Raw genomic sequence first — 23,679 nt, forward strand, 5'->3', positions numbered from 1 at the left:
TCCTCCTCCTCCTCTTCTTCTCCCTCCCTCCCTCCTGGAAAGCGGGTTCGGCGGCGACTGAATAAAAGCACGAATTTTATTTATTTATTTATTTATTTTAATTCCATTTATATCCCGCCCTTCTCCGAAGACTCAGGGCGGCTTACAAGCTTAGCAGTAGCCTTCATTCTATGTTATATGCCTGTTTATTAGGGCTTTCACACACCCCCTAAGCGGCATTATTACAAAGTCAGCTTAATTGCCCCCAACAATCTGGGTCCTCATATAACGTGATAGGAGCCAGCCCGGGCGGTTAAGTTATCATTCGGTGGGACTGGAAACCAGGAAATTAGGTCAATTAATGAAACCCTGATGTTTAATTTATTTGGAATCCAAGTAGAAGAAGGGCGCGCTCTCCTTCCCAAGAGCAGGACCGACTACACCAGCTTTCCCCGGACTATCCGGATATATCGTTAAGGAGGGGGGGAGCCCAATGGACAGCTTCTGTTTCTGCTCGGTGACCCTCGAAAGGCGGCCGGAGGTTCTCTAGAAGTGCCAGCCCCATCCTGTCACGTTTCGTACAAGCGGAGGAAAGGAAGCTCGGGTGCTCTTTTGGGACCCAGCTGTCTGAAAGTGCTGCGCAGTCTTGGGGAGTGTCGGTCTGAGAAAGGGCGGAGTCAACCAACCTCCTGAATGGTATCCCCATCAATCTAATGTCAGGCATCACCTTTCAGGGTCTTGCCTCAGTCTTGCGAAGTTATTCAGAATCAAGAGGGAAAGGAGAGCTCAACTGAAATGGAATAAAAAGTACTTCCTAAACAATCCAGGGCTCTTTATTATGAGGCTCTGTAAATGAGTTTCCTACCAAACTCCATTATGGAAAAAAATAATTTAGAATAGTCCACTTTGGTTAATAGCTAATCCTCAACTGGCAATTATGGCATATAAAGAAGGCCTGATATTGGATTTTGCTGTGACTTCAATTATTATTAAACTAACCTTCATGTCTGTCAATTCTTTCTGTATGCCTATGTTTGTGTAACTCACCGAATTATTTGTAACTTTAATTTTTGTTACCTTTAATGTGTATTTTTTGTGTGAATCTGGGCCTGTGGTTAGTTCATAGGTGAGTATAAGAGTTGTGGTGGCGCAGTGTTTGTATTATTATTATTATTATTATTATTATTATTATTATTATTATTATTATTATTATTATTATTATTGTTGTTGTTATTGTTATTGTTATTGTTATTATTGTTATTATTGTTATTGTTATTGGTTGTTGTTATTATTATTGTTGTTGTTTTGTTGTTGTTGTTATTATTATTATTATTATTTGGAAGGGACCTTGGAGGTCATCTAGTCCAACCCCCTGCTCATGCAGGAAACCCTATACCATTTCAGACAAATGGCTGTCCACTCTCTTCTTAAAAACTTCCAGTGTTGGAACATTCACAGCTTCTGGAGGCAGGTTGTTCCACTGATTAATTGTTCTAACTGTCAGGAAATTTCTCTTTAGTTCTAGATTTCTTCTCTCTTTAAATGCAGTATTGCAGACTATATATACCTTTTTTGGATGGAACCCTGTAGGTAGGCAAGGCAGGTTGTATGACATGTGTGAGTTCTGGCACCTTTTTCTTTTACAAAAAAAGCACTGTGTGTGTGTGTGTGTGTGTGTGTGTGATGCTAATCCATGATATTGGAAATACAATATGTTGCTTGATTCAGCAAAAGGCTCCCCAAAGAGGCTGGGCATTACTTACTTTCTCTACTAAAGAAAGAAGCAAACAGAACCTGCTTAAAAATGTCCAAACAGAAAGTAGACAGTCTCTCGCAATCCACTCTACAATAAATCTTCGATGCATTCTGAAATCCAGTATTTTATTAAAGCGTGTAATATGTAAGTGGTCTATTTAGATTGCTTCTTAGGGGATACTTCCCCTGCTTTTCCTGTGAACGAAAAGAGCATGGCTGATGTCAGTTCAAACAGCATCTCTGTACTTTTTCAAAAAGGCTTGGCTGAAAGTGCCTGACTGACCAGCACAGCTGCTATCAACACAAATGGTCCTCCTTGCTCCAAAAATCAGTGATACACTGACCTGAGAAGCATTACCCAATTTCCCATCACCCATACAATAAACATTAGAACTAAGCAGCTTTACCAAGGCACAAGCCCTTTCCCGCAAATAGGCCTTGAATAGTAACAGTAACAGTATTACCTCACAGGCATTCACACTGATGTTTCTAGCTGACCATTTGGTTTGCCCAAACTTTGGAGGGATGCAATTGCATCTGGAGCAGGCTGGTTTAATTATACTCTGGCCTCTTCAAGGATGTGTCCAGGATAAGCCTTAGATAAAAGGAGCTAGCTTAAGAGTGTTTGTGTGTGAGGAACTAGGAGAAAAGGAGTAAAAAAAAATGATGAACTAAATGATAGAACAATTTTATCAGCCATAGCTACTATCGCTACTACAAGATAACAAGGTTTACTAGGTCCTAAACAAATGGCACACTAAGCAATATTGCTGCTTGAAACTTTGCCAAGAACTCAACTTGACATTTAGAGCCATCCTGCTTAGACCAACCATAGTTTATAGCTTGAAGGTAGACTCTCTGAAATTCCAAAGTGGATAAAAAATTCTGCCAGAGATAAGACTTGGGTCTCATATTAGCACTGGAGAACCTAAAGGGCCAGAAAGGGCTAAGTAAACCTACGGCCAAGAACCTGACTATCTGGTCAAATGAGTAGCGTAAATCCTACTTAGGATATACTAGACAACCTGTGATCCATTAGGTCACCATATCAGAGATATTTTCTTACCTAAACAGAAGAGAATAAACATGGATAGGCAAAAATGTTATGGGAGTAGGAGTAACTTTTGATTTCCTGTCAGCTTCCCCATTGAATTTCCTTGTGCAAAGCAACCAGGAAGCAGCAAAAACCCTTTCCCTCCCTCCCAGAAAGGAAGTTTTGAAGAAGCTTCTGCTCAGCCTACTTTGTTTCCAGTATCTCAGAACAATCCACTTACAATTTCTTTTTGCAACAAACTCTTCAGAGGTTTGGCTGAATTCTTTTTAAAAGAAAAATTCTCATATTTAAATACTCCCCATATGCAAAACTTCAGAGGTTGCAGAGTTTTTGATTTAGGATTTGCTACAAACTGCATTGCTGCATTAGGTGAGAAGACCCAAAGCTCCTTCCATTTTTCTTAAGAGCTCAGCTGAAGAGAGAAACCCTTGGTTGAAAGACTAAACTAAACAGATTAGGCAGTGTTAATGGCTTCAGCCTGAATGGTAACAACCTGTCATAATTATCTTCCCCGTGGAACTTTTGAACAAAGAAGAGCCGCTTGTAAGATTTACACAACCATCCTTCCCAAGTCATAAAAGGAAGTGAGATGACTTCTGTTTTTCTCCAGTGAAGTAAGGAGAAATCACTATATAATCACCATGAAGCACATTTCAGTTCCTTCTCTGATCAGAACAAGGAAGTTCCAGTGAAGAGAAGGGGAAGGTTTTATGTTCCACCTGCCACTGGCAGCGGAAACATACCAAAATTGCTTTTAGTTTCATAAAGTCTCTGTTTCCCTCTTAGCGGCTACAATTCAGCTTCATCACCTCCATTATTTTGATAGTTGCTGAAATTAACTAAGCAATAGAGAAAAAGAAGACAGCAGTACTGAAACCAGAACAGACAAAAGAGTCAAAGAAAAAATGTTGCAAGGTAGATGAATCCTATAATTAAAGGTATAGCAAGTTAGTGGAAATTAGAGATAATACAAGCCATTGGAAGTGAAGCTCTTGTCTTGTGTTTAGCTTTTTGTTAACAGAGATTAGAACAGACACTTCTTGTAGAATTTTGCTTTTCTTGCTTTGATGTTTTTTCTGAAAACTACTGTATTACTCTGTGCCTATCTGTAAGGTTACACTTATATTTGTGAATTCTGCAATGAGGGAATGTTCTAGAATGTCTTGATAGATGTTTCTGAAAATATTAAAATTCTGGCTATGGATTCTGCATAAACATCAATGCTGAATTGTCCTACAAAGGAAACTTCTCAGTTGAGTATTTTAAATTTTATTTTATTAATTTTATTAATATTGGGAAAAGTGATTTCTATGTGGATAATAGTCTTATATTTGGCTTATCTCTCTTTGATGAGGAAACATATACTGAGGCCTATATTATACAGGGCCTAGGAATATTTTCCCCAATGCACAAAGTCAAAGATAGGATTCAGACGATATCTCCCAAGGGGAGATCCTTCTCTGTGGGCGCCCCGGTACTATGGAATCAGTTACCGGTAGAGCTCCGGATGGCGCCCGATCTTCGCTCCTTTCGCCGCGATCTAAAAACATACTTGTTCGAACAAGCCGGCCTGGCCTGATGGGGGATTGGTGGGGTTTTTATTGTATTTTATTGGGGTTTTTTACTATGTATTAATTGTTTTTTAGTGGGCATGTATTTAATTATTTTTTTAACTTTTCTAATTCTGTCTTTTATTCTTGCCCTGTTCACCGCCCTGAGTCCTTCGGGAGAAGGGCGGTATAGAAATATTAATAAATTAAATTAAAATTAAATTAAATAATGTGGGTTTTTTTAGTTTTGGCTTAGTGGGGTATGTGAATATAGTTTTTGTGATTTGTAAAGTAAGGTTTATGAATTGTTTGTCTGATGTTGATTAAACAAATCCTGATTTAAAGCATGCAGTATGATTCTAGTCATTGATGATATGCAAATTTCTCTCCCTCTTTATGATTGGTTTATATTCGATAGTTTTGATCACTTGCATACCAGCAAGGGAAAGACAGAGCCCAAATTCTAACATTACAACGTGAAAGTCATTCCAACCATAAAACCAACTGGATTCAAGTAGCATGTTTACAGTTTCCTCCTGCATATGCATGTGTTTTTAAATTGATTATTATTTATTTATCAGAAACTGGTTTAAGGTTCTTAAAAATTGTTTCTCATCGTTCATATGGCACCAGACCAAAATAACTTTTATGAAATACGTTCGCATATATTGTTCATACCATTCTTTGTTACAGAAACAAAGAAAAAATACATATCACAATAGAAATGGAAATGTTTCAGAGACAAAACCACTTTTTGCATAAAACCTATAAACATCAACATTACAAGGCACAAACAATATTTTTCACAGGACATTTTTTGTGCTTGTCCAGATGATCTTCCAAATTATCAGTGTAAAAAGTTCTGTACGTTTTACTCTGTCACTGTGCCTTTGTTGCTAAAAGACAACTAGAATTCATTAAAAGAGCATTTCAGGTTTTACAATTTATTCATTTTCATAAAAGCAACAATATTTTTTCCTCTATGTCCAGGATCTTAAATATTTTTTTCATTATTTTATCTTTCTTTCTTTCTTTCTGGAATGAAATGATTTGTTCAGTCGTGCAGAGGCAACTGAGGTACTCCCCCCCAAAAAAAAGTTTTAGCTCAGCATATGAGGTTTCTTTTATACTGTTTTTTCCGTTCCACAGCTAACCGTAAAGCATCAATCAAAGTATTTTTGTTATTTTGGATGTTGTACTGGCTCAGTTTTACTAGTTTCTCAAAATCCTCCTCTGAATATGTCAAAGCATTAATATTATAAGGACCAAAGGTACTTGTCACATCAATATCACCATCATTCATCTCTTCAGGACTACGCTTCATACCTATAATTTTTTAAAATAGAAAAAAAACCCAGGTTGGTCAGATGCAGCAAATACATGCAAATTAGTCAATGTATTTTAGCACAGGTTTCCCTGATTTAAACTGCATTAGATGCATGACTTGCTACACTTTGACTGCAGATATATATGAGCATGGCAAACTAACAGCAAAAAAAAGAAAGCAAGAAAGCAAGAAAAAACGATTGATCCATTCATTCTAATAAAGAAAAACAATATTTAACTTTTTCATTTGAGAAACCACTGAAATGCATATCAGATAAATTTGCTCAAGGCTTGGAGAAGGATTTAAAACTGCTGTCTTTATATTTCAACCGTGGAAGGAAAGAACTACATTGCAGATGATCAAGAGACTCGGCACTGCAAATTGGTCCTTGAGAACTGAGAAAGCAACACAGAGATAATTTACTTGTCTTCTGAAGTTGTCTTAGTCTGGCTTCTCCCAGCCACAATTATCTTCTACCTTCCTTGGACCTCTCTACTTCCTGTGCTCTATAATAGACCTATTGGTTACTGTCACTGTTTTTAGCATATTCTTTACCAGACCCTCTACCACAAACATGGACAAGGCTAAGTAAAAAAATTGGACATAACTAGCAGAAAAAAATATATTGCATCCAATTTAATTATTTAAAGCAGTGGCTATAACTAGTTGCTCTTTTTTTATTCTATCATGTTAAACAAAGTTAAAAAAAATAGTGAGACCTTTTGAGGGTCTCTACCAGCTGCATCCAGAGCATTTTATTGGAGAGAAAGGGAAGGCACAATTTTTGTATCTCCACTTTTCACAGTTTGGATCCCTTTAATCTTGAGCTCAAATTCTTTTTCTCCTTTGTATTCCATGAGTTTCTCACATTTGGTTAAAACACAACACCAGACATAATTAAAGGGGTGGGTGGGGGTGGGAAGCAAGAAGCATTCACACACACTTACCAGGTTCTTTATAATTTCGGAAGGTATTACAAACCAGGGGGTAAAGGAGAACCAATGGAGTATTTGGACCTTCTTGTGCTCCTAGCAAATAGCATTCCTTTACATCTTTTCCATCTTGTTCCTGTGGAATAATTCTAGGAAAAGGAATCCCTTGTTTTGAGAAATAATCTGAGGCCATTTGCAGAGGCTGTATAGATTGGGGGGAGGGGGGGAGGAAACAGTCAAACAAATTTTTATAAATACTTTATTTTTTAAAAGAAAAAGTGTTAAAGCCTTACCATAGCTTTCTCACAAGGGTTCTTATGAGCTTCAGTTGGCTTAGTAGCTCAATTTCACAATCGCTAAAGGCTTATAAACGAACAAACAAGATATGAAAGACCACAAAAGATGCTGATTCCTAAACCTCCACAAAACCCATTTTACTCCTTGATCCTGTCCCCCAAATGTGAAAAAGACCCACCAGATTGAATATTTTGTTTTGTGCACTCCAATAATTTCTCTCTGAATTAGGGGTTTTCCATTAAAATGAAGACAAAACAAGACCTTACTGATTTTGTATCTTGATCCTGGTCATCCTGGACAGGCAGCTGTCAACACAGTGTGTACAATGTGATTTGGCCTTACAACTGAGGTGAATTGTGTACGTCTGCATACTGGGTAGATTGAAATGTGATTGAATTCTATACCCACTACTCAGTCTCTGTTCAAAGCCCTCTAAAATACGAGTAGGTTGGGAGCAAACCAGATCTCAGGGAGAAGCTCATTTCAGAGGGCAGACCTTGCAACATAGGTGTGGTCTCAAGGTACTGATAGATGGCACTGTTTAGTCAAAGAAATGAACAGCACATCATCTCTCAAATCAAATGAGCTGGACAGATAATACAGTATGGGAGGTAGGTGGTTCCTCATGTAACCTGGAGAACAGAATAATTGGGGGGAAAAGATGTCCTGATTTTAACATTCAGTCATCTTCTGAGCCAGTTAGCATTCTTTGAATAGCAACTTCATTGGGCCTTTTCTCCCATCCCAGAATCTTGTGTGTTGTGCAAACCAGAGGACAAAAGAGGGCACTAGAAGTCAAGAAACTTAAGAGAGCTTAAATTGTGATGCCATAACATCAGTAACAAAGGTAAAACTTCTTATTTATTAAAGTAAAAATGGCAAATAAAGTTTTCTGTAAGTTAATTGGCCCAACTGATAGTGCAAATGTCAACAGGGTTGAAAGTTGTTTTTTTTAAAACCAGTTTCTCACTTTCATGTGACAAATGTCATGTGGCAGAAGAGGAAGCAGCTGCAAGATTCAGATTCTGTAAGAATAAGATTCCTGTCAAAGAGAAAACTGTTCTGACCGTCAACTTCCTCCTTGCATCACAAAACAACACGACTTATAAGCCCAAACATATTTCTCACCAGTAAACGACTAGAACGCATGTGCGGGGGAACCTTTACCTTTACCTTTAATTGTGAACCTGAGCTATAATTTAAATGTATGAAGACGTCCACTTTTCTCTCTGGCCTCGTAAGTGGGGGATAGCTGGTGTCAAGGGCAAATGCATTATCCACCAGATACAGATGCTCTTCAGCTCCAGTTAGCTGGTTAGGAAAACTGTCAAGATCACAGTCTAAATAAAATAAATTTCTGGTTAAAAGCAGGCAATAGCATTACTCTAAGAAAAGTTTAAAAAAACAGACACAACCACATAACTGCAGCTCAGGAGGGACAATAATGTAACTTTTCTTCTATGCAGTGGACAACTAGGCTTCTTTCCCCCCCCCCCAATATCTGCCTTTCAGTAATTTGATAAAAGACACGGTTTCATCTAGCAGTCTAGCTTCTGAAAACAAACAGCAAAATCTCCAGTACATACTAAGAGTATCACTGGAGTACAAGCTCTTCAAAAGAACCTTTAATTAAAAGGAAGCTATACCTTTCCAGTTTGCAAATCCACTCTCTAAATACTTGTTGTGCATTGGGCAGCCTCTTAGAAAATTGGGGATCAATGACACAGCAGGTCGCCACATAACAACATCTTGCAAAACGCTCGCAAGGCTTCCTGGAGGACACTGGACTCGAACAGGTAGTTTATATTTTTCTGGACGACCACTAAGCTCTTCTGCAGACAAAATAATATAAATTAAATGCAGGCAAGGCTGGTTTTTTTCCATGGCCATACCTATAATAATCAATGGGTATGGGACACTTGAAAAATGTACATAACTGACCTTTTCTCATTTCAACTGGACTTTGTACTAGTTCACTGTTCTTTCTTATCTGGCCAAATTTTAAATAATCAAAGATAATTTACACAAGGGCTTCATTGCCCAAAAGGAGCTGTGATGCATCCATTTTACTTTTCTAAAAAGCAGAATGCTGCACAGATATAATTTAGTGTTTTTTCTTTCAGGAATGGGATCTTGATGAGCCGTGGTATTTGTGTGCATGTTAAAAAAAAAGGTTCTTCCTATATTTTTTTATTTTTTTTATTTTTTTTTATTATGGGACTTATATGCCGCCCTATCTCCCAGAGGACTCAGGGCGGCTAACAACAATAAAAAAAACAACAGTACAAAAGTTAAGAAAAAATTAAATAACAGCCCCAAATATTAATTACACAGTTAAAAATTAAAACTTTTAAAAACCCATCATCAATCCAGGTCAGCCTGATGGAAAAGGAACGTCTTGAGGTCGCGGCGAAAGGACCGGAGGTCCGGGGCCATCCGAAGCTCAAGGGGGAATTGATTCCAAAGGGCTGGCGCTCCCACAGAGAAGGCCCTCCCCCTGGGCGTCGCCAGCTGACATTGTGTGGCCGACGGCACCCTGAGGAGGCCCTCTCTGTGTGAGCGCACTGGGCGATGGGAAGTCGTCCCCGGCAGCAGACGGTCCTGCAGATATCCCGGGCCTAAGCCATGTAGGGCTTTAAAGGTAAGTACCAGCACCTTAAATCTTGCCCGGAAGACAACCGGTAGCCAATGCAGCTCACGCAGGAGGGGTGTAATATGGGAGTATCGGGATGCTCCCATCACTACCCGCGCGGCCGCATTCTCCACCAGCTGGAGCCTCTGGGTGGTCTTCAAGGGCAGCCCCATGTAGAGAGCATTGCAGTAATCTATCCGAGAGGTAACGAGTGCATGAGTGACTGTACGTAGGGCATCTCGGTCCAGATAGGGGCGCAACTGGTGCACCAGGCGAACCTGGGCAAATGCCCTCCTGGCCACGACTCCAATATGATCTTCAAAACTGAGTCGTGAATCCAGGAGGACACCTAAATTGCACGCCCTATCAACGGGAGGCAACACCTCTCCCCCCATAACCAAAGATGGAACCTCTTGGACAAGACGAGATGCCGGTATGTAAAGCCACTCAGTCTTGGCCGGGTTGAGCTGGAGCTCAAGTTATGTGTTGCCAGCAGTGCTTTTTTTGTAAAAGAAAAAGGTGCCGGAACTCACACATGTCATACAACCCGCCTTGCCTACCCTACAAGGTTCTATCCAAAAAAGGTGCCGGAACTCCGTTCTGAGCATTCTATGAGAAAAAAAGCCCTGGTTGCCAGTACAAGATTCATTTTATTGTTTCTATCAAACAACAATAACCACAACAGAAATCTATAACTGTGAAATTTATCTATTTATTCAATTTATTGGTCACCTACCTTACCACAGGGTAACTATGGGTGGCTTACAATATTAAAATATAAAACTATATGAATAAAATACTACAAAAGTATATAAAAAATACAATAGCTAAAAGATGGGGAGAGAGGGAGTAGGATGAACAGGGAGGATATGGGATCTGATATTAATCTATCAGCCACTCCCAACATGAAACCCATAGAAAGCAGCTGCATTTATTTATTAAATGTCTACATTGCCCATTTCATCTAAGTGACTCTAAGTGACATACTGAAAGTGCCAGCTTACTGTGTGTGGCAGCTACTGATAACTACTCTCTTACATTTTTTCAATTGTACTATAGCCTCAGGGACTGCAATGGGGAACTTCTGCAAATAAAACATTTGTTTTCCTACAAACCTTGTAATGTATTTTATCAAAAGGGAGTGTAGAGAACGGCACTGTTACTACTTGAGAAAAGGAGTACAGCATCACAGAACAGGGACTTCCCAGGACCATTTCAAATAGATAACCTGATTGGTGGTTTTGAAAGCCAATCAAAAGGCCAGCAGGACTGGGTCAAACCTTGCCTTCTCTGTTTCCCACCAGAAGTCAAGGCAGTTTCAGTCCTGATACCAGAATGATAATGGATTTCTTGCAATTATTACCATTAATACTGGATATTTTGTAGCAGTAACTTAAACTATAAAGTATCTACTGGATAAAAATACAGGAAGAATATAAATATCCTTCAATCCATATTATTGAACAAAGCAGGAGAATATGTAAAAGCAACTAACCCAAATCAGTTATTCTGTCTCGGGTCCAGATCTGCCAAAAATCTTCTGAAGTGGTAACCTGGTACCAGCCGTCCATAATGTTCACAGAAAACACACTACTCCAGATTCCTGCAAGAGGACAGGAGTATTTTTGTGATATCTTAAAAACAATTGTAGGGATGCGGTGGCTCAGTGGGTTAGGACGCTGAGCTTGTCGATCAGAAGATCGGCAGTTTAGCAGGTTGAATCCCGAGTGCCGCGTAACAGAGTGAGCGCCTGTTACTCTTCCCAGCTTCTGACAACCTAGCAGTTCGAAAGCACGTAAAAATGCAAGTAGAAAAATAGGGACCACTACGATGGGAAGGTAACAGTGTTCTGTGCACCTTTGGAGTCTAGTCATGCTGGCCACATGACCACGGAGACGTCCTCGGACAAGTGCTGGCTCTTCGGCTTTGAAACGGAGATGAGCACCAGCCCCTAGAGTTGAAAACGACTAGCACGCATGTGCGGGGGAAACTTTACCTTTACCTTAAAAACAATTGTGATGAAATGATTATTTTCCTTTTCTCCTTTATTGTTTCATAATATAATTGTTGTTATATTTGATATTAGTGAATAATTTGGCCATGGTTATGTATACTGCCATTTTATTTTAAGGATTAACTCGGTTCACACTTCAGCTGTGAACTGATCTGTGTCTCAGGCAGGATTTTACTCCCTAGAATGCTGTATAGTCAATAAATGATTCCTTGAATTTGTTAGGCTGCACTTTTGCTTATCTCTGCAATTACAAAAATAAACATATGTGTTTATATACAAAACAACTCCATTCTTGTAAATCAGAACAGATCAAGTAATATAGTTTATAATCATATTTACAAGTAGTGCCTAGTTTATTTTTGTGAGATATCACTGCTTTTCCATGAGAAATGAAAACTTATTTTTAATTATAGTGTATTTTTCCTGCAACCAAGAATAGAGGATGCTGCTTATTCCAAACAACCAAACACTGAAGATATAGTGAAATGGATAAATATCATAATTATCTGAAATGTGCTAAACAATGGATGGATTCTTTTTAAGGCCTTTCATCATTGTGTATCTTAAAAGTATAACAAAATTAAGAAAATATAATGTTGATATTTGAAATATGTGCAAAATGTATTATTTACAAATTTACAATATCATGGAAGTAGCCTATTACAGTCATACCTTGGTACTCGACTGCTCTGAAACTTGTCAAATTTGATACTCGACACATTTTGATGAGAAAATTTTATCTCGATATTCATTTGTTTGGTACTCAATGTGCAAGCTAGAAATGTTGGTTGCCTCGTGACTTGCTAACCTTTCCAGCCAAAACAAAGCATCGCGTGGTAACCGTGTGGTAGCTATTGCCCTGCGCACATCCCCTTGCACTCTTATCTTAGCTTCCGTATTCATTTTGTGTATTCTTTGCGCTTTTTTCTCATCAGTACAAGTAAAGGGAAATCTTTATTTTCTTTAAGTATTTATTAATTTTTAGATTTATCATGTGACGATATATAATCCTATCTTTTTACATATTGCCTTAAAAATGTGCATTGTCTTTGGTTTGGGAACATATTACATTTATCTACCTTATTCCTTATGGGAAAAATTTGTTTGGTATTCGTCATGTTTGGTACTCATTGTGCCTTCCAGAACCAATTAACAACAAATACGGAAACACCACATTGTATTTGGTAAATTTCAGTGTGAGACTAGTGGCATTTTTATTTTAATTAGCAATTCAGTTACCTTCTAAAAAGCAGATACGTGATTCTGGGATTTTCTCCATCAAGCGTCCCATGAAGAATTTGCTACCAAAGTGTTCAGGACGAATGTAGGCACCATATTTTTGGAATCCAATTTCATATGGTGTGAATTCCAACCATTCTAAAAACAGAGAATAATATCCCATACTTGTTATTAATAGCATTTTATATTATGCTTTTAAACTGTTTATTTTTCCAATAGGCTTAAATAGCTGCCTATTGTGATATAATTCTATGACTGCTTTCAATGCATAAATTTAATAACAGTTATCTTTAACAGACAAGGGACATGGTGGCTCAGTGGGTTAGGATGCTGAGCTTGTCGATCAGATGGTCAGCAGTTTGGTGGGTCAAATCCCAAGTGCCGCATAACAGAGTGAGCGCCTGTTACTCATCCCAGCTTCTGCCAACCTAGCAGTTCGAAAGCACATAAAAAATGCAAGTAGAAAAATAGGGACCACTACGGTGGTAAGGTAACAGTGTTCCGTGCGCCTTTGGCGTTTAGTCATGCTGGCCACATGACCACGGAGATGTCCTCAGACAAACGCTGGCTCTTCGGCTTTGAAACGAAGATAAGCACCGGCCCCTAGAGTTGGAAACGACTAGCGCACATGTGCGGGGGAACCTTTAGCGTTACCTTATCTTTAACAGATGCCATACATCAGAGAATTGGAGAGAAGCAACCCTAAATACTGATAAGGAGTAAAATAATAGATATTTCCTCCTTTTTAAGCTTTGCTAGAACATGCTGATCAGGGCTGGAAAAGTTTGCATGGGCTGGGAGGTGAGGGTCCCGAAAAAAAAGCCTGAAGGAGCTTTGTGATTTAACTCTATACCTTCCTGTTGAAACAAACTGAAGAGAGTCAAGTATTTTAGATCCTTGATATCCAAGTACGCCATAGCCATTCCTGGAATACTTGATTTAGAGAAACAATAGCACCAGTGGCTTGACCAATGCCCACTGAACTTTTTAAAGCACCTTATATAGTGGGATGTCTTCCCTTATGCTGTAAGTGGAACTTTTTTTTTCTTGCAGTGGGGGACTTTTACATCATCCAAACTGCTCCAACCAACTAATCTAGACTTCTTTTTAAAAACTGTAAACCTGCTTTTAAATGTATTGACTCTTATGTGGCTATTTTATTTACGTATTTATCTTCAGTGCCTTTAAGTCAGTCTTGACAGGACCCTGCAGTTTTCATGACAAGGTTTCTTCAGAAGTGGTTTGCCATTGCCTCCTTCCTAGAGCTGCGGGAAAGTGACTGGCCTAAGGCCTAATTATTTCTGAATCAGATATTTGCAGCTTTTGGTTATCTATATTTCCAAATGTAAGTGAACGTTACAGTATAATAATTACCTCTAAACCCTCGATTACTTAGTTTCTCTTTCACATTGAGGCAAAGATATATAGGTAGAGGATTCTGTCCATCAGATAAGGCCTGCTGCTGATCCGAAAGTTTGTGTGGGTTCTCCTTGTTTGTGAAAGAAACAAGAACATGGTTATTGTAGCTGCAAGCTCACCTAGGATTTGAAACTTTATTGAGGTGCTTCTTTGAACAGAAGCCTGCCAAACATAACATAGTATGTTAGAATATTTCTATTCATTTGTTCATGCAAAAATTGGATTAAATATACTGAAATGCAGACACATTTAATTCAAAGTGAATATGATTTAAGGATATAGCAGGTTTTCTGAACTGGAAAAAAATACTAGTATATATTTACTCTTTAAAATGTACACAGCTGTGCTTATACTATTAATATTTTCTGTTCAAACAAAACATTCATTTTTTTAGAAGCTTGTTGGGGGCAAATATGTTGACTCTGTAAATTCCTCAGAGAGGGCTGTAAAGCACTGTGATGCAGTATATGAGTCTAAGTGCTATTGCTATAATCAACAGTATAAATATAATAAATCTGTTGGTCAAACCACTGACTAATCAAATTTAACATGAATCAGGCATTTATTTAAAAAAAAACAAAAATGAAAAAAATAGTATAATACCTCATTGCGTAACAGAGCTTCAATGATCAATCCCCATAGATCTGTAAAAGATACACTGTACCCTTCTTGATAACGTTGCCACAGTTCCTTTGCATAGTACTTCAATTTTTCAGGGGCAAAACTGGCCACAAACTTATTTTTTGTCACCTGGTTTTGCAAATCCCTGAGTGGCTTTTCTAAATCATTTTGGGACCAATTGGGATCCTCATACAAGCATGACATTGTCCTGGAAAGAAACATAGGAAGGTTTAGGAGCTGAAAAGAAGCAAAACCTAAACCTAGGAATCAGATTCAGAGGGCTGGAAGGGATCTTAGAGGTCATCTGATCCACCCTCCTGTTCAGTTTCAGTCAGTTGTTTTTGTCTCAGGAACCCCTTACCCTCTTAAAAAGAGCTTTGGTTTATATGGGTGATATATGTCCTGAAATTTACAGTATGAGAAATTAAAACTGAGAAATGTTTAAATATTTATTTGATTTTGTACACCCCCTGAAAGCATCTGCAAACCACTTTTTGAGAACCAGTTCTACAGCCTCTTTGACCACAGGCATTTTGCTCAATTAAGCTACTTTGATTATGTCAGTTTAAAGTCTTCCAATGAAGGAGAAATAATCATTTCCCGTGGCTGCTTGTTTCTGCATGTGGCCTCGCATTTCCCCTGGTATGTAGACTGAGCTTACTTCCTTGCGACCTACCTTGAAAATGATACAGATAATGTTTTTAAGATACATATATTAAGGTATGCTCTGTTGCGAGTATGGAAAAAATATAGATATAAGTTAAATTATAAGATACCAATTTGGGCAATACCTAAACATGCAATAGAAAATATAAATGTGGGATTCAAACAGGATGAGACTACATATAAGGAAATTTTAAGTCTAGAAAGGAATGTATGGCAATTAAAGCCATATAATATTTTAAAAGAAGAAAAGATTGTACAAACTTGGTTTCAGTATGGGCAATTACAGGCAAGATGGAAAGAGGACCAGAAAGCTAGCTTTTCGATGACTGATGAAAATTTGGTAAAACAAATTAGAGATCAAGGTCAAGCACATATTAAAAGGATATATAATGCATTGATAGAAATTGACTCAGAAACGGAACTTCTGATAAAGTGGGCCCAGAATTTTCAAGAAGTTATAACAATGGACACTTGGGAAAAGATCTGGGTTAGAAATGTAAAATTTACACAGGCCCAAAACTTAAGAGAGAATTTTTATAAAATGTTTTATAGGTGGCACTTAGACCCTAAAAAATTAGCAAGTACGATATGTATCCGAACTGCCAGCCCAAATGTTGGAGGTGTGGTTGTGAGGATGCAACATATTTTCATATATGGTGGACTTGTAAAAAGGTTAAAGCCTTTTGGATTAAAATTTGGTGGAATATGCAAAAGATATTTAAGAAAAGGATAAAGTTTTCTCCGCAATTGTTTTTATTGGGTATTATTACAGATACTACTGTTATAGACACTAAGTTGATGTTGCATCTAATTACGGCAGCAAGACTTTTAGTTGCGCAATACTGGAAGAAGAAGGAATTGCCGACTATAGAAGAGTGGACTTTGAAAGTTTCCAACTTGGCGGAAATGGCAAAGATTTCGGCATATTTGAAAGATCAATCGCAACAGAGATATATTGTGGAATGGAGAAGATGGATTGAATATATTCAGAATAAATATGGGACTAAAAAGTTTCATTTAGCATTTGAATAAGTAGTGGTTTTATATGATGTATTATTAGTTATTTGTTATTTGTTAGTAATATAATTATGACTATGAAGAGTTAAAGTGTGATAGAATTTATTGTTTTATTTTTATTGTTAGCATATTCTAGCTTATGTTTGTATCACTATACCCTGTATTCAGCTCTGGGAAGTCGGGGAGGGGGGAGGGTAGGGTAGGGGAGGGTTGGGGAGAGGGGAGGGAGAGGAGGGAGTTCATTGTATTTAAAAATTGTAAAACTTTTCAATAAAAAAAGAAAAGAAAATGATACAGATTTGCATCTCCTGATTTTAATTATGGTATAGACCAGAGATGTCAATCACAAGGCCTGTAGGCTGTGTCCGGCCTGCCAAGGGCCCAAATTTGGCCCTGGAACTGTTCCAGAAATGGCAAAGGACCAGCCCCTATTGCCCCAGCCCTGGCCCACCCGCTGGGCGCTCTCCCGCGCATGCACAGGAAACGGTGAGCGCTTGTGGGCTGGTGATGTGCAGCAGCAGTTGTAGGTCATTTGCCTCACCCCCTCCCGCCCCTCCTGGCCTCGCCCCATCACGCCCAGCTCCACTTTGCTAGCCCAGGCACCAAAGCGCCAATGAAAACAGCAAAGTCTGTGTGCGCATCTGCCTTGCCCGCATCAGCCACACTCTCTATGTTGCGCTACAGTTGATCTGAGCATGGAGACCATGGCTGATGGATGAGCTTGTGGCAGGCGCACACACGGACTCTGCTCTTTTCAGCAGCCCTTCTTGCCGCTGGGGTTGCCACTCACCTTCCTCTGCACTAGCACCTCCATGTCTTGCTCGCCAGCCTGGTCTCATAGCCTGCAAGGGTTCCCTTTCACTGGGAATGCCCCGCCCTTGAGTGGGAAAGCCACGGCCGGCAGCGGCATGGCCACCGGCAACACTACTAATCTCTCCCCCTCCACTCGCCCCTTCCTGAGCATGGAGGAGACAAAATGGGAGATTTAAGCCATGGCTCTTCTGCCTGCCAATGTGCGATAGGCGTTCTCAGGAGCTGTTGGGGGCACCTAGCAAGTGAACAGCCGCGGCATGCGGTTTCTGGCATTCGGAGGGGGGTCGGAGGCAAAACTGCCCTTTCAGCAGGCATAGAGTCTATCCTGGTGTGGAGGCAATGGAGGGGAGGGTGGACAAAAAGGGAAGCCACTGCTGCGCACAATTTGTTTTAAGCTGCCAGGGGCTCCAGGCAGAGGTTTCCCATTTTGTCCCTTCCACCTGTCGCCTTTGCTTCTGAAGGGCCTCTGTGTGGCTCTCAGCTCACCTCTCACAGAACCTGCACATGTTTGTGTGAATCTGTGTGTGTGTGTGCCCATGCGCGAGGGGGGGCGTCTCACCTCCTGCAGCCACACACTATGACATTGGGGAGGAAAAGAACTTCTTGCAGCCTTCCACAGGGCTGGGGGCGGGAGATGAGGGGTGCAGGGCGTGATACGATCTATGGCACACTGAGAAAAAGAAACAAGTACTCCAAAAAACCCCAGTTTTCATTAGTTTGCAGCCTGCCATCACAGAAGATTTCTGTTGAGGGTACGGAGCTGCAATGGGTCACACACACGCATACACCACTCACTCACTCTCTCTCTCTCTCTCTCTCTCTCCCTCCCTCTCTCTCTCTCTCTCTCTCTCTCTCACACACACACACACACACACACAGATGTGTGTGAGTCTGGGAGAGGTGAGCTGAGCTGAGCCACACAGAGGCAATGATGGGGGAGGGGAAGCCTTTGCCCACTGCTGGCTGCCTGTTGCCACCTCTGCCTGGAGCCTCTGGCAGTTTAAAACAAAAGCAGGGAAGGAAGGAGTCAGGGAGGGAGGGAGGGAGGGAAAGAGGAAGGAAAGAGAGGCAACTTGGTTGGAGATGCCCCAGTTCAAAGGAGAAAGCAATTTTGTGTTCTGTTTTGCTTCAGACATAACTTTGTTGGAAATCCAAGTTCACATTGGTATTCTTGAATTGTGAGCTCTTAGGAAAGTATCCCCTCCTTGTGTGTTGCTAACAGCCATTTCCAGGACAAAGCAGAGTAGCAAAAAATATCTTCCTTTAGATCCCTACAGGAGAGGCCTTTTAAGGATTATGTATTAATAGAAAAACAACTAACCGACCTCTGCTCATAAAAGCTAAAGCTGTTGCACATAAAAAACAGAGGAACTCTGATTAACTATCATAGCTACTGTTAAATACTGGGATCTTTGAGACATTGATGAGGCGAATATGAAAGTAACAACACATTTATTTGGTTAACACAGAAGCAGCACTAACTGCCGCTTAGCTTTTATTTATACGGACCGCTGAGAGGCGTTGGCCAATGGAATTCAAGCAGTTATTCCCGCCCAAAACACAAAGTAACAATGCTGCAGACAGGCAATCTGGAGTTTAAACGGACACAGCAGTTACCCATTTATAACTGTCTCCAACTAATTTACAACAATACATAACAGCTACCATTTTGTCAGTTTTGCTGTACTGTTGTCTGTGGACGCCCCCACTAAAAGCAAGCACGGGATAAACTGAGCCTGGTTTGTTCTCAGTCTTTTAAGTGGCCATAAACTACTAACAAAAGTGGCATTTGACCACAAGGCAAGGAGGCATTGAGAAATGTTTTCCCTTTTGCATCTGAGCATCCAAGAAGGGACAGGAAAGGAGGAAGGGAAAGAGGAAAGACAAGAAAAAAAGAAGGAAAGAGAGGAAGAGAGTAAGGAAGGAAAAAGATGGAAAGAGGGGAAGGAAGAATAAAGAATAAAGTGGGAATGAAAAAAAAGAAAAGGGAAGAAGGAAGGAAGGAAGGAAGGAAGGAAGGAAGGAAGGAAGGAAGGAAGGAAGGAAGGATTACAATGAGAGAGGGAGGATGTGAGGGAAGTACTGCCTTAGCACTTGGCCACTAGCAGCCCTGCTGCCCTTTCGCCATCCCCTTGTCTCCTCCTCCTGATTTCTCCTGGTGGTCTCCCATCCTATTGCTGAGGATGCTTTAGTTACAAAGCAGGGTTTCCTTGCATGGAGAGGCAGTGGGCCTTCCTCTGATCCACATACTTTGCCCTCCACAAGGCCTGAAAGGGACAGCGAGGCTCCTCTGTTAGACAAGAGTTTGGCGCTTGGCCTGGTCTCACCTTTCTCCACTGGAGACAGTGGATCCCCCCAGCCCTGCCTGGACCACAGAGGTGCCCCCAACACAAGCGACATTGAGCTGGCCACATCCACCCTGACCATGCCCGCCCAGCCTTCCGAGGTCAACCACAAACCTGATGTGGCTGTCAGTGAAATTGGGTTTGACACCCCTGCTATAGGCTGTATTCACTGTATCAATGAATAATTGCTACTGCAACTCTCGTATACCAACCCTGTCTAAAAAACATCTCATTATAATTATTTGCAGAATAGAGAATAACAGAGTTCAAAGGGACCTTGGAGGTTTTCTAGTCCAACCCTCTGCTCAAGTAGGAGACCTGATACCCATTCTGAACAAATGGCTGTCCAGTCTCTTCTTAAAAACCTCCAGTGAAGGAGATTAATAAAACTTCCTTTTATTGTTTTAGGAACAACTCACCGGATTACACGAGGCTTACCATGTTGTGCCAGACAATCCAGTGAGATAGGACACACAGTCCAAAACACTTAATTTCTGCAATGTCAGTAGGTGAGCATACATCGCTGTAAGTGCTCTGATCCCACCACCTGTTGTCATGATTGCCACCACTGGCACCTGTTTAATTGAACACAAGGAAGACACAATGTTCATCAAAATAGTTAACATATAATCACTGTGAGATACTCAAACTTTTCAATCACAGCATTTTAAATAGATATTCTTATGAAACATGCTCAGGGACCTGACATGCTTAGAGAACCCTTATTCAAAAGAAGGCTGTCTAGGGACTCAGAGATGAAAACAAATCAATTACAGGTAGTCCTCAGGTTACAACCACAACTGAGTCCAAAATTTATGTTGCTAAAGGAAACATTTGTTAAGTGAGTTTTTCCCCATTTTACAACCTTTCTTGCCACAATTGTTAAGAGAATCACTGCTGTTGTTAAGTTAGAAACACTGGTGTTTCAGTGAATTTGAATTCCCTGTTGTCTTTGCTCATCAGAAGTTTGCAAAAGGCCCCAGAACAATGTAACTGCCATAAATATGTCAGTTGCCAAGCATCTGAACTTTGATTATGTGACCATGGGGATGCTGCAATGGTCGTAGGATGAAAAACAGTCATAAGTCATTTTTTTCAGTGCCATTGTAATTTTGAACTGTCACTAAATGAACTATTTTAAGTAGAGGACTACCTGTAATGGGAGAAGCTGATAGAGCATCTTACTGCTATGCTAATAAGCTTATGAAATCAAGACATAGAGCAGGAATGCCAAATGTATGGCTTATGGGCATCATGCAGCTGGTCAGGATTTCTGCTGTGACCTTAGTTTCCTCAAATGATTTGGGCTCAAATATTTCACTTTTTTAAAAAATGGAGAAGGGATGTAGGGGATTACAGAATAAAACGGTGGCTGTGACTCTTGCATTCCTATCTTTGTCCTTGATGGATCAAGCCACTGTTCACGTTTAAATGTTAACTCTTGACATGCTGGGCAAAACTTTGTGCTGCCCTTGAGCTAATGGAGATTCCTGTTTCAGAATGTCTCAGACTATGGAATGATGCAATTCAGCCAGGAACCTGAATAAAAGTAATGGGGCTGTGTGTCTCTTAATGTTACAAGACTAATAAAGTTACCCTAATTATGAAATTGTGTGGAATGAGAGTAGGAATATTAACACAGAAATATTATCTGGCCCTTCATCCCATCAAATCCTACTTTCTGACCTTCCAGTTTGAATATGGAGCTACCAAGTGTTGAACTTGGAGGCTATGTCAACATGCCTAAGCCTGATAGCACCTTCCTGCACTGGCAATAATAAGGGAAGGGTCTATTATAAATAGCCCAGACATGAGGAAAGAAATAAGTCAGAATGATTTAAGCAAGGACATGAAACTGCACATGACAAGTTCGGTGTATTTAGAGAAATCACAAAGCTTGAATGTTACAAGCTCATAGAAGAATTTCCATAAGTATAAAACTGAATTCTTAACCTCATCTTCCTCCAGGTCATCTTCAAGCTGGAGAATCTTTTTGAAAGCAGCAGCAGTTACTTTCTTTCGTTTTTTCAGGAAAGCCTCTTCTTCTGGACAAAGATCAAACCCTAAGCGTACATCTAGGTCTGATGTGCTGTAACACAAATATTTATTAATAAAAGAGAATATTTGTAGCTCAAGGTTGAAATGAGGGATCCTGGGTGCTCTGCGAGCTTGCTTGTTTTCTTACAAAGATTTCATTAACCAAACTAGGTAACATCATCATCAGTGTATCTGGGTAATGAAACTGTCACCGCTTGTCCTGAAGCGAGCAGAACAACGGCTTGGCAGGAAGGAGAGACGACCCACAAAGGATCGAACGTGTTTTATTCGTCTTCACAGCAACCTGAAGCAGGAAAAAAGTCAGCGTTGGCGGCTACCCGCCCCCAACGCTGCTTTTGTAACAGCCCACCAACGTGACAAACACCACACCCACAGAACCACCACGCCCAACCTCACCACGCCCAAGAGACCGACCTCCGCCCCCCTCCCCCTACAAACATCCCGTTCCTCCCCACCCATGCCTTGCTTTGGCTTTGGCGCTCGGTGCCTCCTGACATGCCATCTTCCTCGGCTCCCAGGTGCATTCCCCCTGGACGCTAATCCCCCCTCACTGGGCCCCGTGTCCCCCACGACCCCACCCCATCCACAACTCGCCCACTCAACCCCACCCCAGCTCAGCCGAAAAACCCCTGCCGACCACCAGGCACATGTGTGGCCGAAATGTCCCGTGTCGTTATCTGTCCGGAGGCAGGGCCCCTCCCTCTGCTCGAGACAACCATCTGGTGGCAAGGAAGGGGCTCCCGAGGCGGCGACCGCTTGCCAGCGGCCTCGGGCCACCGTCCCGTTGCTCCGCACAGCCGCACCAGCTGCTCCAGCCTCCTTGTCTGTTGCTCCATCAACTGGCCTATCCTGCGCAAGCGCGGCAACAAAGGGGAGCTCCGCCGGCAGCAGCGCGGCCGGTCGAGACGATGGCTGGTGACTCTCCTGGGCCCAGGAGGCGCGGGGCAGTTCACGGGAGACCGCTGAGCTGTCGGGGCTTCCGGCAGGTAGGTCAGGAAAGGCTGGTGGGAAGGGGAGGGCCCCCGGCCCTGGCACGCCAGCCCCCGTTGAATGTCGGGCCTGTGGGGCTCGACACGCTACCCCTCCTACCAGCGCCCCACCTGGAATGCAAGGGGGAAAAGGTAAGTAAACGGTCACTCGTTCTGCGGTTTCCCCTTGGCTCCCACCCAGTTTTCCTGGATGCCTTCGGTGGAATGCTCGAACCAGACAGGGTGCATGCATGTCCCCACCCAGTACCCAGGAGGCTTCCTCTATGGGGTATCCCTTCCAGAGAACCAGATACTGTAGCTGCCCCCTACGCCTGCTGGAGTCAAAGATCTCCTGCGCCTTGTAGTGCTCACCGCGCACAGGCCCTGGACCTCCCTCCCCTGCTGCCGAGATAGTGGTTGCCGCGGGCTTCAACAAGCTACTATGGAAGACAGGGTGGATCTTCCCCAAGAGTGTGGGCAACCGGAGCCTGACAGTGACAGGGTTTATGACTTGCACCACCCGGAACAGGCCGAGGTATTTGGGCCCTAGCTTCTTACAGGGCACCTGTAGTCATAAATATTTGGTGGATAAATAAACTAGGTCTCCCACTTTGGGAGGGTTGAAGGGCCTCCGTTTCTTGTCCGCTTGCTCCTAGTCCGCTTTCGCGGCCCGTTCCAATGCCTTCTTTACCACCCCCCATACCTCTTCTATCTGGTGCATCAACTCCCTAGGTGTGCAGGGCACAGGGGTTCCCTGGTCACAACCAGCGATGGGAACAAAATCGTAACCAGATACCACCTTGCAAGGGGAGAACCTGGTGCTGCTATGCACCGCATTGTTGTATGCCACCTCCGCGAAGGCCAGCAGGTCCACCCAGTCAGACTGCTGGTATGAGACGTAACACTGTAGGTATCGTTCCACCGCTGCATTTGTGCGCTCCACAGCCCCGTTGGTGCAGGGGTGATATGCTGAGCTCAAGCCCTGTGTCGACC

General features: G+C 41.5%; 1 protein-coding gene across 1 annotated transcript in view; it reads right to left on the bottom strand.

Annotated features, from left to right (window-relative positions):
• Positions 1–5,168: 5,168 nt before the first annotated feature.
• The window catches only part of LOC308678489 (cytosolic phospholipase A2 epsilon-like), a gene marked incomplete at its 5' end in the record, with an annotated part of 64,367 nt that continues 45,856 nt past the window's right edge, over positions 5,169–23,679 (bottom strand). Inside the window, 10 exons of the mRNA XM_081345700.1 lie at positions 5,169–5,664; positions 6,613–6,799; positions 8,068–8,234; positions 8,541–8,726; positions 11,022–11,129; positions 12,780–12,917; positions 14,154–14,268; positions 14,802–15,027; positions 20,099–20,235; positions 21,614–21,749. Of these exons, the coding sequence (XP_081201826.1) occupies positions 5,444–5,664; positions 6,613–6,799; positions 8,068–8,234; positions 8,541–8,726; positions 11,022–11,129; positions 12,780–12,917; positions 14,154–14,268; positions 14,802–15,027; positions 20,099–20,235; positions 21,614–21,749 (1,621 nt within the window). The 3' untranslated portion in view covers positions 5,169–5,443. The remainder of the gene's footprint in view (positions 5,665–6,612; positions 6,800–8,067; positions 8,235–8,540; positions 8,727–11,021; positions 11,130–12,779; positions 12,918–14,153; positions 14,269–14,801; positions 15,028–20,098; positions 20,236–21,613; positions 21,750–23,679) is intronic.

The sequence above is a fragment of the Vipera berus genome, assembly GCF_964194415.1.
Source record: "Vipera berus genome assembly, chromosome: 1".
Lineage (NCBI taxonomy): Eukaryota > Metazoa > Chordata > Lepidosauria > Squamata > Viperidae > Vipera > Vipera berus.